Here is a 14,503-nt window from a genome sequence, read left to right as displayed (position 1 = left end):
CTAAAAAGATATATCACTAACGCCTTCTTTCTTGCTGTATGGAAAGGTCTCTCAGACTTTCCGGGGCTGAAAGGAATGCGTGTCGGTCTTTTTACATAACCTGGCACACCACAAAATGCGATTTTCTGTTCCTCTAAAATATAATGCTCACAACGCTTGTTTTGCTCTTACGCTTTCCGATCTATGTCTTAATAGTTACTCCCCATCTCCAGCAGATAAAGGAAGTAGAGATAAAAAGTTAATAAGCGTTCATACAAGGGAGTATGTTCTTATGTTCTTCCCCTCTTTGCGAGTGATAGTATTGATTAAATTAAACCCGAAATTTAAACAAGTGTGCATTAGGTCGGTAAAATGAATATCATTATAGAAGGAGACCAAAGCAATGAAGTTAATTCTTTTTTATTTGTTAAACGGAGTTCCCTCCTTCCCCCACCCCTTCCTCCTTCTGGGCTGGCCTGTCACGCCTTCTCAACAGGCTAAAATCATTCAGAGCAGCTCGCAGGGAGAAACGCGACATTTATGGTAACCGTCAGCCTTCAGAGAAAGAAAGCAGTTCATTAATTTACTTCACTCTTACTTCAAAGTATGATAATGTACGTTACCCTCTTGATCAATAGATATGATGTACAGTCAATATCGCCACGACATTAAACCGGGTCAAAAGGAAAAAAAAAAAAAAAGAGAGAGAGAGAGAGAAAGAAGAGCAGCCCCCACAGCTCCACGAAACAAAAGTTCACGACGGTTTAACTGCATTGGAACTTCCTGGGCGGAGAGTACCTGGCGGGACAGCGGCAGCCCGGCCCGGCCCGGCCCTTCTGGGGCAGGCACTGAGCCGGTGCCGGCCGCGGCGGGGAGGGCAGAGGCGCCGCGGAGGCCGGTGGCAGCTCCCGGCGTCCCGAGGGTCGGGTGCGGGTTGCGCGAAGCGGGAGCGCCGCGGAGGCCGTTTCGCTGCTGCCCTTTGGGGTTTTGGTGCCACTTCGGGAGCACTTGCTGAGTGCAGTGTCGCCTCCTCGAAGCTCTCACCTGAGGCGGCTCCGAGTCACTATCCCTCCATTCACGGCACTGACGGCACTTTACGCTACTTTGCCACTCAGAGTTGCTCTTAATACAGGAGATATTTAAGAGATGGCCGTAAGAACCCGTCTAAAGCGCTTCCCTGCGTTTTGCGAACAGATAAGACGTGCTGAAAGAAATGGAAGGGGAGGAGGGAGCAGGGGAGCAATAGGCACCGCGAGGCATCCTGTGGAGATACGGGCTTCCGCACTCTGCCACAATTGCCAAAGTATCAATGATAAGATGACGATATATATATAATATATATGTGTGTGTATACATAATTTTAACAGCCCAGCAGAATATCGAAGCCCAGGCAGAAAAACCTGTTGTCAGATTATGGGCACATTTCTATGGTTGGGAGGCGGGGGGGTCGGGAGGGGTGGCAGGGGATTAACTGGATTTACGCAGGAATGTCCGGGCTGGGTGACAAACACCTCCCGGGACCGCGGGCCGGGGCCGGGGCGCGGCGGCCGCCGCGTTGCTCGACGGCGCTGATGACCTCACGCAGTCACGTCGCGGAGCGGCGCGGCGGGGCCCGCGATTGGCTGGCGGCGGCTCAGCGGCACTTCAAAGCCGGAGAGGGAGCTACAATTGTGGTGGAATGGGCGGAACTGATCATTGTATTGCACACCTCTAAAAAAAACACTGCCTCTGATTTATCAATATAAAAAAGATCCTCTGAGAGGAGGGCACTTTTGTGTGATGGCAACTTCACTTCTAGGGGTGAGTCTAAGGATTTTTTCTCTTGCTGGTTTAATTAGTTTCTTTTTATTGTCGATTGGAGGGGGTTAAAATAACCCCTGTCTTGACCGGGGCTATCAGTCTCCTCTATTGAGGTCTTTTTTTTTTTTTTTTCTTTAAGTACAAGTGAGTTTAGGAGAAAAGAAAGAGCGAGAGGGGGAAAAGGGGGCAGAGTCACTTTTCAGTTAGCAGGAAAAGGTTTTAAGGGCATTTGTAGAAACAACCTACAGCGTCTGGGCTGTGCTGTTCCTGTGCCCCCGGAGAAGTGGCCTTTCTTCTTTACATGTGACTGCTGGAAGGAAAAAAATCAAGCCTAGCACTCTCTTTTCGTGTGCAATTTCTAAATTTGCAGCAGCTTTTTTGTTTATTATTTTCCTTTAAAATAACACAGCCCGCCGTGTCCAGCAGGTACGTTGAACTTGTGTCTACATGCATCTGTATGTTAAAACTATATTTAATGATTTTTGGAACGTAAATAAGGCTGTTTAAGAAAGGTTTCTTTTCTGTGTGTTTTTATTTTTTTATTAATTTTGTAATCGTGCAATTATTTTACTCAAGAAAACAGTCTTTCTTGCCTGAGGAACGGGATCCGGCCAGTTCCTGGGGAAAGGGAAGAAGGTGCACCGTAGCTGCATCCATACTGCGGCTGTGTGCAGTGTGTGGGGGGGAAGTCGTTAGGATAAGCGAAACAACTTTTTCTCCCTCTCTTTTCCCCCATTTTAACCCTTCCTGAGCAGCTGGGCGGGAGTTTTCCTGTTGAAAAGTGCCCCAGAAGGCGCCGGGAGCCCCGCGCGGCGCTGCGGGCTCCGGCGCGGGGACGCAGTGCCGGGGGCGGCGGGACGCTGCGCGGGCGCCGGGGCGACTCCGAGGCTGATGCCGGCGCCGCTCTCCCTCTCTGTGCCCGCAGGAAGAGCCGCGGGTAGGCTCCACGCCGCTGGCCATGCTCGCCGCGACCTGCAACAAGATCGGCAGCCCCAGCCCCTCGCCATCCTCCCTCTCGGACAGCGCGTCCTCCTTCGGCAAGGGCTTCCACCCCTGGAAACGCTCCTCCTCCTCCTCGTCGTCCTCGGCGGGCAGCTGCGGCGCCGTGGGCTCCGGCCTCGCGGGCTTCGGCGTGGCGGGCGCGGCGCGCGGAGGCTCCTCGGCGGCGGCGGCGGCGGCAGCGGCGGCGGCAGCGGCGGCCGCGCTCGTGTCGGACTCGTTCAGCTGCGGCGGTTCCCCGGGCTCCAGCGCCTTCTCGCTCACCTCGAGCAGCGCCGCGGCCGCTAGTTCGCCCTTCGCCAACGACTACTCGGTCTTCCAGGCGCCGGGCAGCGCCGGCGGCGGCGGCGGGGGCGGCGGAGGCGGCGGCGCGGCGGCGCAGGAGGCAGCCGCGCACCAGCCCGTCTTCATCTCCAAGGTGCACACGTCGGTGGAGGGGCTGCAGGGCATCTACCCGCGCGTGGGCATGGCGCATCCCTACGAGTCCTGGTTCAAGCCCTCGCACCCGGGGCTGGGCGCCGGCGAGGTGGGCTCGGCGGGCGCCTCCAGCTGGTGGGACGTGGGCGCCGGCTGGATCGACGTGCAGAGCCCCAACGGGGCGGCGGCGCTGCCGGGCTCGCTGCACCCGGCCGCCGGGGGGCTGCAGACCTCGCTCCACTCGCCGCTGGGCGGCTACAACTCGGATTACTCGGGCCTCGGCCACTCGGCCTTCAGCAGCGGCGCCTCCTCGCACCTCCTCAGCCCCGCCGGGCAGCACCTCATGGACGGATTTAAGCCGGTGCTGCCCGGCTCCTACCCGGACTCGGCCCCGTCGCCGCTGGCCGGCGCCGGGGGCTCCATGCTGAGCGGCGGCCCCGCCGCGCCGCTCGCGGGCTCCCCGCGCTCCTCGGCGCGCCGCTACTCGGGCCGTGCCACCTGCGACTGCCCCAACTGCCAGGAGGCCGAGCGGCTGGGCCCGGCGGGGGCGAGCCTGCGGCGCAAGGGGCTGCACAGCTGCCACATCCCCGGCTGCGGCAAGGTGTATGGCAAGACATCGCACCTGAAGGCGCACCTGCGCTGGCACACGGGCGAGCGGCCCTTCGTCTGCAACTGGCTCTTCTGCGGCAAGCGCTTCACCCGCTCCGACGAGCTGCAGAGGCACCTGCGGACCCACACGGGCGAGAAGCGCTTCGCGTGCCCCGTCTGCAACAAGCGCTTCATGCGCAGCGACCACCTCAGCAAGCACGTCAAGACCCACAGCGGGCCCGGCGGTGCGGGCGGCCCCGGCGGCGGTGGCCCCGGCGGCGGCGGCCCCGGCGGCAAGAAGGGCAGCGACACCGACAGCGAGCACAGCGCGGCTGGAAGCCCGCCCTGCCACTCGCCAGAGCTGCTTCCGCCCCCCGAGCCCGGCCACAGGAATGGCCTGGAGTGAGGGGCGGCTCGGCCCGACGGCGCGGCCCCGCCACCCGCGCGCCCGCCGCCGGCAGGAGTAACTGTGGCGGGGACGCGGACGCGTAAGTAACGCGCGCTGCTTTCGGCGGGCGCTCGCTCGGGCCCTCGGGGCCTCCCCGCCGCCGCGGAGCTGGCCCGGGCGCCGTGCACGTGGCGGCCTGTGGGGCTGGCGCGAAGGAGCCGCGGGACGGGGCAGCCAGGGGGACGCGACCCGCGGAGCGGCAGCGCGGAACGCAGGCAGCGGCAGCCGCCGGGGCTCCGCGGCCGCGCGACGGGGCGGCCCCGCCGCCAGCTCCCGTGGACCTCCCCGTGCGGCGTCGCCGTCCTTCCCCCTCTCTTTGCGGAGCATCCCTACATCTCGCTCCTTTTCTTTTTTCTTTTTTTTTTAATTTTTATTTAAAGAGTAAAAAAAAGTCGTTCTCCTTTTCCAACTGGAAGCGCTCCTGCAACCCCTGTCCACCCCCCGCTAGCCACGCCGCGACAGTAAATCACGGGAGCCCCTGGCAGCCGTGTTGAGGCGCGGAGAGGAGCGGAGCGGAGCAGCGGTCGGGCCGCCGGGTGCGCATCGGGCCGCGTTGCCCCGCGCCGGGCCGGTCCGCGGGTCGCAGCGCCCGCCAGACGCAACTGAAGCTCTGAACTGCGGTAATCTCGTTATTGGTTAAAAGCTCCTCTCCTCCTGGGGACCGGAGCGTTTGGCCTTCTTCTCCTCCCACACCCCCTTAAAAACATCGTTTATCTCCCCAAGTCCAAATTTATTTCTATGTGCCACCTTATTTGTATAATTCCCGTTTCTGTAGGCTCACGAAATACACTGAAAAGAAATGGGATATGTCATATACTTTTTTTTTTCCCCAAAACAAGTGAAGAAGCATGGATGGTATCAATCGGAGCTGCCAAAAAGAGGAAGGCTGGGGGAGGGGGTATAGAGAAATAAAATACTTGTAAAATACACGTGAACCTATAGGTTTGTACAACTGGGGAATCGTTCTAGATTAGCTAACAGTTAAATATAACTCCACCAATGTACCGGTGTGAGATGCAGTTGTCCAGGAGACGATTTTGTATAGTATTTTTCTTGTAAATTACTTCCAGTAAATATTTGAAAATATATTGAAGTACACTTGAGCTTTTTTTTTTTAATTATTATTTTTTTCCTGTCACGATAAAGCGTTATTGTTGCAGTCCTGCTTAACTGCATTTTCTCTGAACTCGTTTCTTGAAGTGTACATCAAATTGCACTTCAAGATATAGGTTTTGCTTGAATATTAATTTAGCTAGACATACAACTGTAATTAAGCAAACAATATTTGATAAATGTTGAATGACATTTAATTTAATGGAGCATGTACTTATTTGCATTTGCTGGCAGTTCAGGTATAGTTACAGTGAGAGTTCTCCTATATTTCATAAAGTGGGTTTGCCACAACCCATGTATTAAATAAACTGTCCAAGTGAAACTGAACTAACGTTGGCCTATGTGTATTTCCTGAAAATAATATTGATAAATGTTAATAAACACTCCTGACACTACATTAGCAGTTTGCAATGCTGCAAACTAATTGTCTCATTGTAATGTTGAAATAATTTGGATATTTCACATTGAAATGGAAAGCCCTTCGCTGGAACATTTTAGATTTGCATTTTAAATGCATGAAATGTAATTGATTTTTATCTGTAATATTTTAAATGGTATTAATAAACTCCAGATAAAACATTCTATTATAGGTCACATTTTTTTTAAATCATTCAATCGTTACAGACTGATTTACTTTGAACTCGTATGATCTGAATAGTTCTCTGGAGCTTCGTTTAAAAATGAAAATACAGTGAATGATTTCACTTTTGTTGTAGATTGTGACATCTAGTGTGAACATCTTTGAGGCATTAAAATGAATAATTTGGCATTTTCCATCTTTTTTTTTTTTCATAACGCACTGGTAGAGGAAACCTTTCTCTTTAAGGTGAAAACACCTTTTGTTTTAACATACTAAAGATGCGATGCCCCTTGGGGGGAAAAAAAAGAAAAAGAAACACTAAGAAAAAAAGCTCTGAGTGATTGTGCTTTGCATTTGATTTTATTTTTCACACGGAGCCATGTCCACTGTGAATGAAGGTTTAATGTTGAAATTTTAAAGATTTTTATTTCTTTGAATGATAAAATAAACGGCATTCTGCGGAATTTATTCTTTGGGCCGCATCTTTGCGGCTGGGAGCTGCGCTAATTAACGCGGCGAGCGCCGACTCCTGCTGCTCTCAAGGTGGGAAACTTCGCGGCTGTGCGCGAAGCGCTGCTGCCTCCGTGTCCGGCGACGCTTCGCCTGGTGCAGCGGTAATCGAAGGGCTTTCAAAAGAACCCCCGGCTATTGCCAGCCAGCGCCGCAACTGTTGCTTTCCTCCAAGTGTCATCTACAGGTCCTCGAACAACAGCAGAAGCGACAACAACAGCAACAAAAAAGCGCGGTAGCGAGGCTTCCCTAAAACGTGGGGTCTTTTGCTCAAGAAAGAAAAGTGCTTATGACATTTGATGGACGTTTTGGCAAAAAGTCCGAGCTTCTCTGTTAGCATTTCTTTTATTTTCTTTCTTTTTTTTTTTCTTTTTTTTTTTGGAGGGGTGGAAAGGGAGTGGGGGAAGAGGAGGAGGCTGAGGTGGGGGAAGGATGGTGACAAGAGAGGGCATGTTCCTATTTGGAAATAGGGCCTCTTATTTTATCTAGGAAGGAGATGCATACTGTTGACTTACTAAAAATCCGAAGTAAGCATCAGCATAAAAGAATGCTCTTTAGCGATTGCACTCCATGCCTATATATACATACATGCATATGTGTGTCTGTATATATATGTATAGATATGTATATGTATATATATACAAAATACAGGAGCGAGTGTTAAACTACTAAGGAGCTAAGCAGTCAAGACAAGTCAACTCCAGGTGTACTCAAGATTTTGATTCGTTGTGTGGTTTAGGTTTTAGAAAGGACTTTTAAAATACACTGGAAATAGGAGCTGTTCTGCTTGAGTTTCTCTGACCGGCATTCCGAATTAACTGCATTACAAATGCAACAGTCAGAGGTCTGCAAAGTTTTCTACTGAAACAAAGCAACAGTTTGCTCTGCCTTTTTTTCTCCCCTTTCTTCCTTTCTTTCTTTGTAATGCCATGTAAATGCAGCAGGGTCGCAGCACCAGGTTCCCATAGTGGGAGTGAGAGGCCGAGTGCATTTTGCCTGGAGGTTCCGGTCCTGAGGAAATGGGATGAGCATTAAATTAAAAAAAAAAAAAAATGGGGAGAGGGAAGTGTAGGTGACTTCCCACATTGCTTCTCTGGTATCCCACTGCACAGGAAAGGCTACGCTGCCAAAAAAAAAAAAAAGGTCCTGGCCTACGCGGAGCGCTTCGCATTTGCCCGTGCTGCTGTGTGATGCTGGGGTGGCTGCTCCGCGGGGGCCGCAAGGACCGAGCCCCCTGCCCAGCACGGGGCGGCTTACGGGCTGCACTGGGAAGGCCTTTTTTTTTTTTTTTTCCCCCTATTCGGAGCAAAACACAACACTTGAAGGCTGAATAGCTCCTCTTTTTGTAGTTGATTTACTCTTACCAAACCCTTCTAGATAAGGGCATTGAGTTGTTTGATAGGAGCCGGGAACTTGTCTCGCGCTGGGCAGATCAAGGTAGATCTAAACTAGTTTGTTGACCCGCAGGTCAAACCGGTGTCCATCAACTTACCGTCCAACTGCCGTCAGATGATTGTGGACGTTCCCGTTTGCTCTTTGACCTTTAAATCTCTCCTCTTCGAGCTCGTAGCAATGTCTATCAAATTTTGTGTCCTGCTTTTCCTATTCGCTGGCTTTTCTTTGTCTTTTTCTCCAGTTTAAATTTTCAGTGATGCGAGATTCATGCAGCTGAAGCTGTTTAAAACTGCTGTCTTTCCTGCTACAGTCGGCCCGTTGCCCACTGGAGAACAGACATTACTTGAAGGGTGTTGGCTCCTAGTTTGCTTCCAGCCAGGAATGCAAAAACAGAAAGTAAGAAATTAAATCTTGAACTCTTTATATATGGATTGTTGGCTAATCCACCCATCAGCACTTACATATTTGTTAAACCGGCGTAGTAACAATACTTGGTTCAGTACAACCAATCTTTCACTACGAATGGTTAGAAGTATGTATTTGCCAAAATCTGCCACACACCAGTTACATTCCATGAGGTGACCTCTTCTTTAGCTTTGGGAAGAAAGAACTGGCATGAATGTGAACAAACTAGGTGAGTGGGGGTCCACGCTTTAACCAGATGTGGTGAAAAGGCAGAACACTTTTTTATCTGTTTCAAAGTCTTTATTTATTTATTTTAGCATAAAGTAAAGACTGCTTTTGCAACTTACTCTATCACAATTTGCTTTGTTATGAGAAATTTGCATTTTTTTATTTTCTTACATGTTTCTGTGGGAGGAAAACCATAAGAATACCCACTTCACAGCAGAGAGCATGAGGTTTTATACTATTATAGACTATATTTTATAGACTGGTGTCTTTTTGAGCTACCTGGTTTTCTTGTACTGCAGCGCCTTAGGAAAGTGCGACTTGAGAAAAACTGTGCAATTTAGGACAATTACTGAGTTTCTTTCTTTCTTTCTTTCTTTCTTTCTTTCTTTCTTTCTTTCTTTCTTTCTTTCTTTCTTTCTTTCTTTCTTTCTTTTCATTTTTTCTTTTTTTAACTACTGCTTGGAATTATTCACTTTTTTTTAAAAAAAAGGCTGAAAGAAGAGAGGGTAGTCTCAAGTAATACTGCAGAGAAACTGTATTGAAGCATTCTAAACACAGAGTAACTCAAGTAACTCCATTTTACACTTGTGGATCTCGAAATAAACTAGGACCTTTTATTACTCTCCGAGAGACAAACAGTTCAGCAGGAAGTGAACTAATATCCCCCATGTAGCATCCCGCAGCAGGGTGGCTACTGGGCCCATCTCAAAGGGAAACGATGCCGATATTAGCGTTTATGGAGTTCTGGTTTTCGGAGTTGTTCTGCATAGTGCTGGGCAAGAAGCAGTCACGGAGCACCACAACTTTTGCAGTTGAACTGGCAAACCGTCCCACCGGGAGAGTCCCTCCTACGGGTTGCTGATCCAGGTCCGACGGCTTCCCTCTGTCTGCCTGTAATGCTGTAGCTCTGCTCGTAGCAAAAGTGACACGGAAACTTCATCCTTCGTTAGGAAAAGAGCAAATAACGGGGAGGCTGCAGATCTTTTGAGCAGCTCACCTGGGCTTAGGGAGTAGTAGCGCCATACCAGTTTCCCCTCGGAGGGCAGAGGGAAATATTTATAATATATTTTGCTAGCTAAGAGCAACCCACCGCGTGGTTTACGCCTGGCAGCAGCCACATCTCTTGAAACAGGACCATGTGCGTGCGTGCATGTGCCTGTGCACTCAGTGTAACCTCTGCAGCTACCTCTCCTCCTGTCCCCCCCGCGTAATAAGTGACCCTTTCACGGGCTATCAAGCCGCCCACTTCCTCCCTGGGCCAACGCGGGCCGCAGCACTGCGCTTTTCCCCCTGCCTGGCCTTTCTCCGCATCGCTGCATGGCTGCCCCTGTGTGGGGAGAGAGGAGGACCCTGGCCCGCGCCTTCCTTTCCCCCCTGCCTGCCCCGGAGCAGCCGGGCCCGGCCGCAGAGGAGCCAGGGGCCGCGGGCGCGGAGCGCCCCGGGTGCAGCCCGCGGGGTGCCCGGTCCTGGCGCGGGCTCGCAGCGCCCCCCGGCGTGTGCGCAGCGGGAGGGCGGGCGGCTCCGCCAGGCCCGGCCCTGCGCGGCTCTCCGCGCCCCGACGGCCGGGCCGGGGCTCTGCGGGCGTCTGTTGCCGCGAGCAGCGCTGCTGCTGCCCCGGGGCCACGAGCTGCTCCTTTCTTCCTGAACCCTTCCCAGGGACCATTAGATCTGCCTTTCGCTCCGCCGGCTGAGAGAGGCTAACAGGGACGAGTCGCGGCAAAGCCCCGGAAAGCCTCTATGCGGAGGGGAAGCTCCCGGGCCAGGGGCTGAGGGAGGATCGCGCCGCGGAGGCGGGAGAGGCCGCGCGTAGCTCCACAGAGCTGCACTGGTGCGTGGCCATCGCAGGAGTCAGGGCAGAGCGGGGAGCCCGGACTGAATCTCCTTGCCCGCCGACACCTTCTCTCGGGCTTCGCGGGGGCGGGTGATTTTTGCAGGAGCGTTTCCTGGGCTGCTGAGGTGTGGAGTGCCACTGGGCTGTCACCTCCAGCCCCGACAAGCAGCACCGCCGCAGCCTGCTAGACTAAGTGAGGCTCCGGCTGCTGCCGGCCACAAGTGGCTCTCAAACTCTCTTTTTACTCCAGATCGCAAACAATTCCCCCCTTCCTCTTAGGAACAGTGCTCTTCTCTTCCCTCCTCCCCTTTCCCACTCGCCAGCAGGGGAACACTCCGCTTTCCCTGTTAGGAGGGTGGGATTATTTTTTATTATTGAATAAAAGTCCTGTAAGTCGCTCCTGCGAGCAGAGATGACGCTCCCAGGCTTTGCGGCGAACAAAGCGCCCTGGAGCTACCTGGAAATCAGTGCGATGGGGAAGGACCCGCCACCCCCCGAGCTGTGCGGCCGGAGAGGCGCGAGGGGCAGCGCGCCGAGCCCCGAGCGCCCAGCCCCGACGGTGGGTCCTTCTCCCCCGGCAAGGACGCTGCTTCTCCAGCGATATCGTCAACGGAGGAGGCTCCGGAGAAGAGAAGGAGGCCCCGAGGGCAGTATTTTGGAAATTGCTTCTGTTTAGGTGTTTCTCCGCTCTGAATTATTTCAAAGCTGCCCGCAGAGAGGTGAAAGAGTGACAAAACTTTGACTGTGTTGTTAAACATATTCATGACGTTTAACACTCGGTCGTTTGCATTTTTTTTTTAACAAAGTGTATTATGGAGAGTTCAGATCCAAACACTTCAAAGTGCTTTCATATATACTTGTATTCTCAAGCTTGCCCGACTGGTCCCTACACTGATTTGTGCGTGTGAAAGAAGGTGTATTCCTGAGGGTTAAATTTAATCCACACTTAATTAAGCAGTCCCCGAGCTCCGCATATATATATATATTTTAATCAAAAAGTAGAGCGCGTTATTACAGCGCCTTTTAGCTCTGCAGGCAAATGTTTTGAACAGGGCTGAGCGCAGAGCCGGGCAGCGCAGCCCGCGGAAGGAAGAGCTGGCGGAGGGAGCGCGGGCCCCGGCGGTGCCCGAGCCTCCGCCGTGGAAAGCCTTCCTGGAGGAGGATTGTGGCGGAATGGAAAGCCCGAGCAAAGCTGCCCATTCAGAAGTGCAAATGAGGTGTCAAAGTACTAACGCCGCCTGTTTTCATGCCCCCAGTTACAAGCAACAGCCGCTCAGATTTTGAGCCCCTTCAAGGAAGAAAATGTGATACTCAGGACTGCAGGGATTTCCCCCTCTGCACTGCTGCCTGCGCAGGCTTTAATTCCTCAGTTGTCTCCTCACCAACGTTCAGAGTTTTCTTCTTGATGGTCATATCTGAAGTTCAGTCGTAAATACCTGGAAATAGGTATGCGAAATTTCTTTTGATTAAAGCAACTACGAAGTAATTATGAAAACTATGAAGATGTTTCCTATCCCTGCAAACTTTACCTGTTTCAAATAATCCCACAGTCAATTCCCCTTTCCCTCTCAGAATCACCAGGTGAGTTCCTACGCTCCTGGCCTCTGGAAAGGGTAAGCAGACAAGCCACAAATATTTGCATGTAGCCACTGCTGTTTTCTCAGAATAGATGAACCCTTAAAATGAAATTGCTAAAAAACAGGAGGTCTGAAGATTGGATGAGGAGTTTACTTGCAGGATGTTTACTTGTTTACTTCTTTACTTTGAGGAGTTTACTTGCAAGAAATCCCTAACTGGTAAGGAGACTGGTACCTGACCTGCTAGCAAGGGCTAGTAGCATAGTGTGTTATGCGCATTTGCTTTGATTTGTACGGCCTGACCTTTGCTACCCTATGAAGGGTTTTAACTTGCTTATACATATTGAAGTAGATCACAGCAGGATGAAACTGAACAGGGAAAACACTCCCCAAACAAAGTTTTAAATTGTTGTTGCAGTGCTGCATACAACGGCTAACCGTGTACAGCCATATCCCATGTCAGGAACGTACACAGGTCCCACCTTTTAGACAGTTTCAGAGGAAGACTCACTATCTCCAGAGCACTGGTGCCACTTACACCTTCAGTGACACATCCTCTGCTCAGCAGGGAGGGTAATTTTTGAGCCCAAGAAAGAGCAGCTCATTTGTATAACCTGTCTTAAGTACTAAATCTAGGATTTTTAGCAGACAGTCTTCTTGATTCTTCAGTTGTCTGTTCACATTGACTTTCCCTTAAGGTCAATAACCATGGAGCCTCCCAACTGCAGACTAGATTTACCCGTTTCGCCAGTCACAGAACTTTCAGAAGAAGCTGTGTGAATGTATGTAAACTGTATGAAGCTGACTTGAAAACAAGTGCATACTGCATATCTCCATTAGAAAACTAAGATTTAAAAACTCGGTGAATGCTGAAACACTTGGATCCTGAAAAGTTTAGGCTTGCTAAGGAGGTCCTGGAAAAACAAGGTGCAATATATTTGTTTGCAGTTCTCCCTAATCCTTTTTTTCCTACGTTGCCAGTCTGACATACTCTTACTCACAAATTAAAAAATATCCAGTTGGCTTCAAAACCATGATCTATATCTTGCTTGTGTTTCTGAATTTTTACTGTGTCCCCAAATTTAATTTTGGTTATAAAACACCTAAAATGTAAGGATTTATGATGGTTTACAGACAACAAATCACAAAATGGCATTTATATTCATGCTAGGTCCTGCTAATTTTCAGTTTTTGTGGTAGGCATTAGTTTTCTCCGATTCTACGAGAGTGAGACTGAGCTCTAAATATTAGCCATGGTGCTGCATTTCGAAAGCTCTTGCATCTTGTCAGCTAAATATTCCAAGGATACATGTTATTTAGCTCTATGATATACCAGATAATAGATGTGAAAAATCTATTACAAATATCTTCAAGCAGAAATATAGAAAAGCAGGGATCTTCCTCCTTTTGCCTCAATATTTTCTGTTCTTAAATATGCAGTAGGCAAAGAGATTTCTTACTGTTAGTAATATTTTATAATTTTGTTCCAGATAATTGGAGAAAACATGCTGCTTTTTAGAGATAATGCACATTTTTAAAAAGAAAAGCAAATAAGCATATGGTATAGACATGCTGTTTTATCTTTCAATTAATCTTCAATATAAGATGAAATCCAAGACTAAAATATAGTTAATAATCTTTGTTAACACGACTTTCTTTCTTTCTTACAGTTTTGTTTTGTTTTGTTTTGTTTTGTTTTATTTTATTTTATTTTATTTTATTTTATTTTATTTTATTTTATTTTATTTTATTTTATTTTATTTTGGACTAGTTTGTTTCATAATGTGATTTTTGGCTTGCTACCAAATTGCTAAAGGAAGAATTAACACGAGTTTTTTTTAAAAAAGAAACTCAAGAAAATACTAACATTGGCACTTCTCCTCATGTAAGTGGTGGGAAAGGAGTGAGAGAGAGTGAGAAGGCAAAGAGGTAATCATGAAAGAAAATAATTTTCAGTCTTTTGTAAAATGCTTAGTGAATTGCAATTACTGTTTTTGGATTGAGCACACATTTTATCTTCTGCAAGATTTTTAAAATGTATTGATTTTGTTCTTCAGCAAAAAAAATGGCATTTATGAATCAGGGCTTATATCAAGAAAGTTATCTTACAAATACTTTTATATAATTTATCATGTTTCTACAAGCACAGAAGGGATCGAAAGGAATAGCTGCATCCACTAGATGCATTTTTGGCATATAATTTAGCCACACCTCCCCTATTTATAGGAATCATGATCTGCCTAAACCCCTTTCTTTCATATTCTTCCCCCCCGCTTTTATTTTTCTGTCACCCATACCACCTCTAGCATGGTTGAAAAAAAATTTGTCAAAATTTGTATTTAGTCTTTCCATTGGTCAAATTCTCATGCTCTATGAAGCACTGATTTTACTGTGGGTTTGCCTAGGTAAGGACTGAACTGCAAATTCAGAAAGGCTTCAGGCTAAGCCTTCATGGTAAGGTGCTTGAGGACAGGTTGGTGGAACAAGGATATTTATCACAGGCAAACCTCAAGGCTGGTTTTACTCTTCTGCTTCTCCTGCTAAGGTGGGTTTCTATATTGGCAGATAACTGTGAATTGTGAGACATAATCTATATTTCTATTGAGCGTAGTAGTAATAGCAATGAAAGCATG

At 49.3% G+C, this 14,503-nt stretch overlaps 1 protein-coding gene across 2 annotated transcripts; it reads left to right on the top strand.

The window, feature by feature from the left end:
- Positions 1 to 1,675: 1,675 nt before the first annotated feature.
- Positions 1,676 to 4,189, top strand: SP8 (Sp8 transcription factor). Of its 2 annotated transcripts, none has more exons than XM_088519670.1 (2): positions 1,676 to 1,779; positions 2,705 to 4,189. In XM_088519670.1, exons 1-2 carry the CDS (start codon positions 1,759 to 1,761, stop codon positions 4,187 to 4,189), a joined length of 1,506 nt encoding a protein of 501 aa, XP_088375796.1. In that variant the 5' UTR covers positions 1,676 to 1,758. The 2 variants fall into 2 exon arrangements, with proteins under 2 accessions (XP_088375796.1, XP_088375797.1); XM_088519671.1 differs by lacking the exon at positions 1,676 to 1,779 and adding an exon at positions 2,109 to 2,205.
- The last annotated feature ends 10,314 nt before the right edge of the window (positions 4,190 to 14,503 follow it).

Source organism: Tinamus guttatus, unplaced genomic scaffold, assembly GCF_059628265.1.
Source record: "Tinamus guttatus ecotype Peru unplaced genomic scaffold, ASM5962826v1 Tinamus_guttatus_pri_ptg000067l, whole genome shotgun sequence".
NCBI classification, from domain to species: domain Eukaryota; kingdom Metazoa; phylum Chordata; class Aves; order Tinamiformes; family Tinamidae; genus Tinamus; species Tinamus guttatus.
The sequence above is the reverse complement of the archived record's forward strand: the minus strand, read 5'-3'. Positions and strand labels throughout refer to the sequence as shown.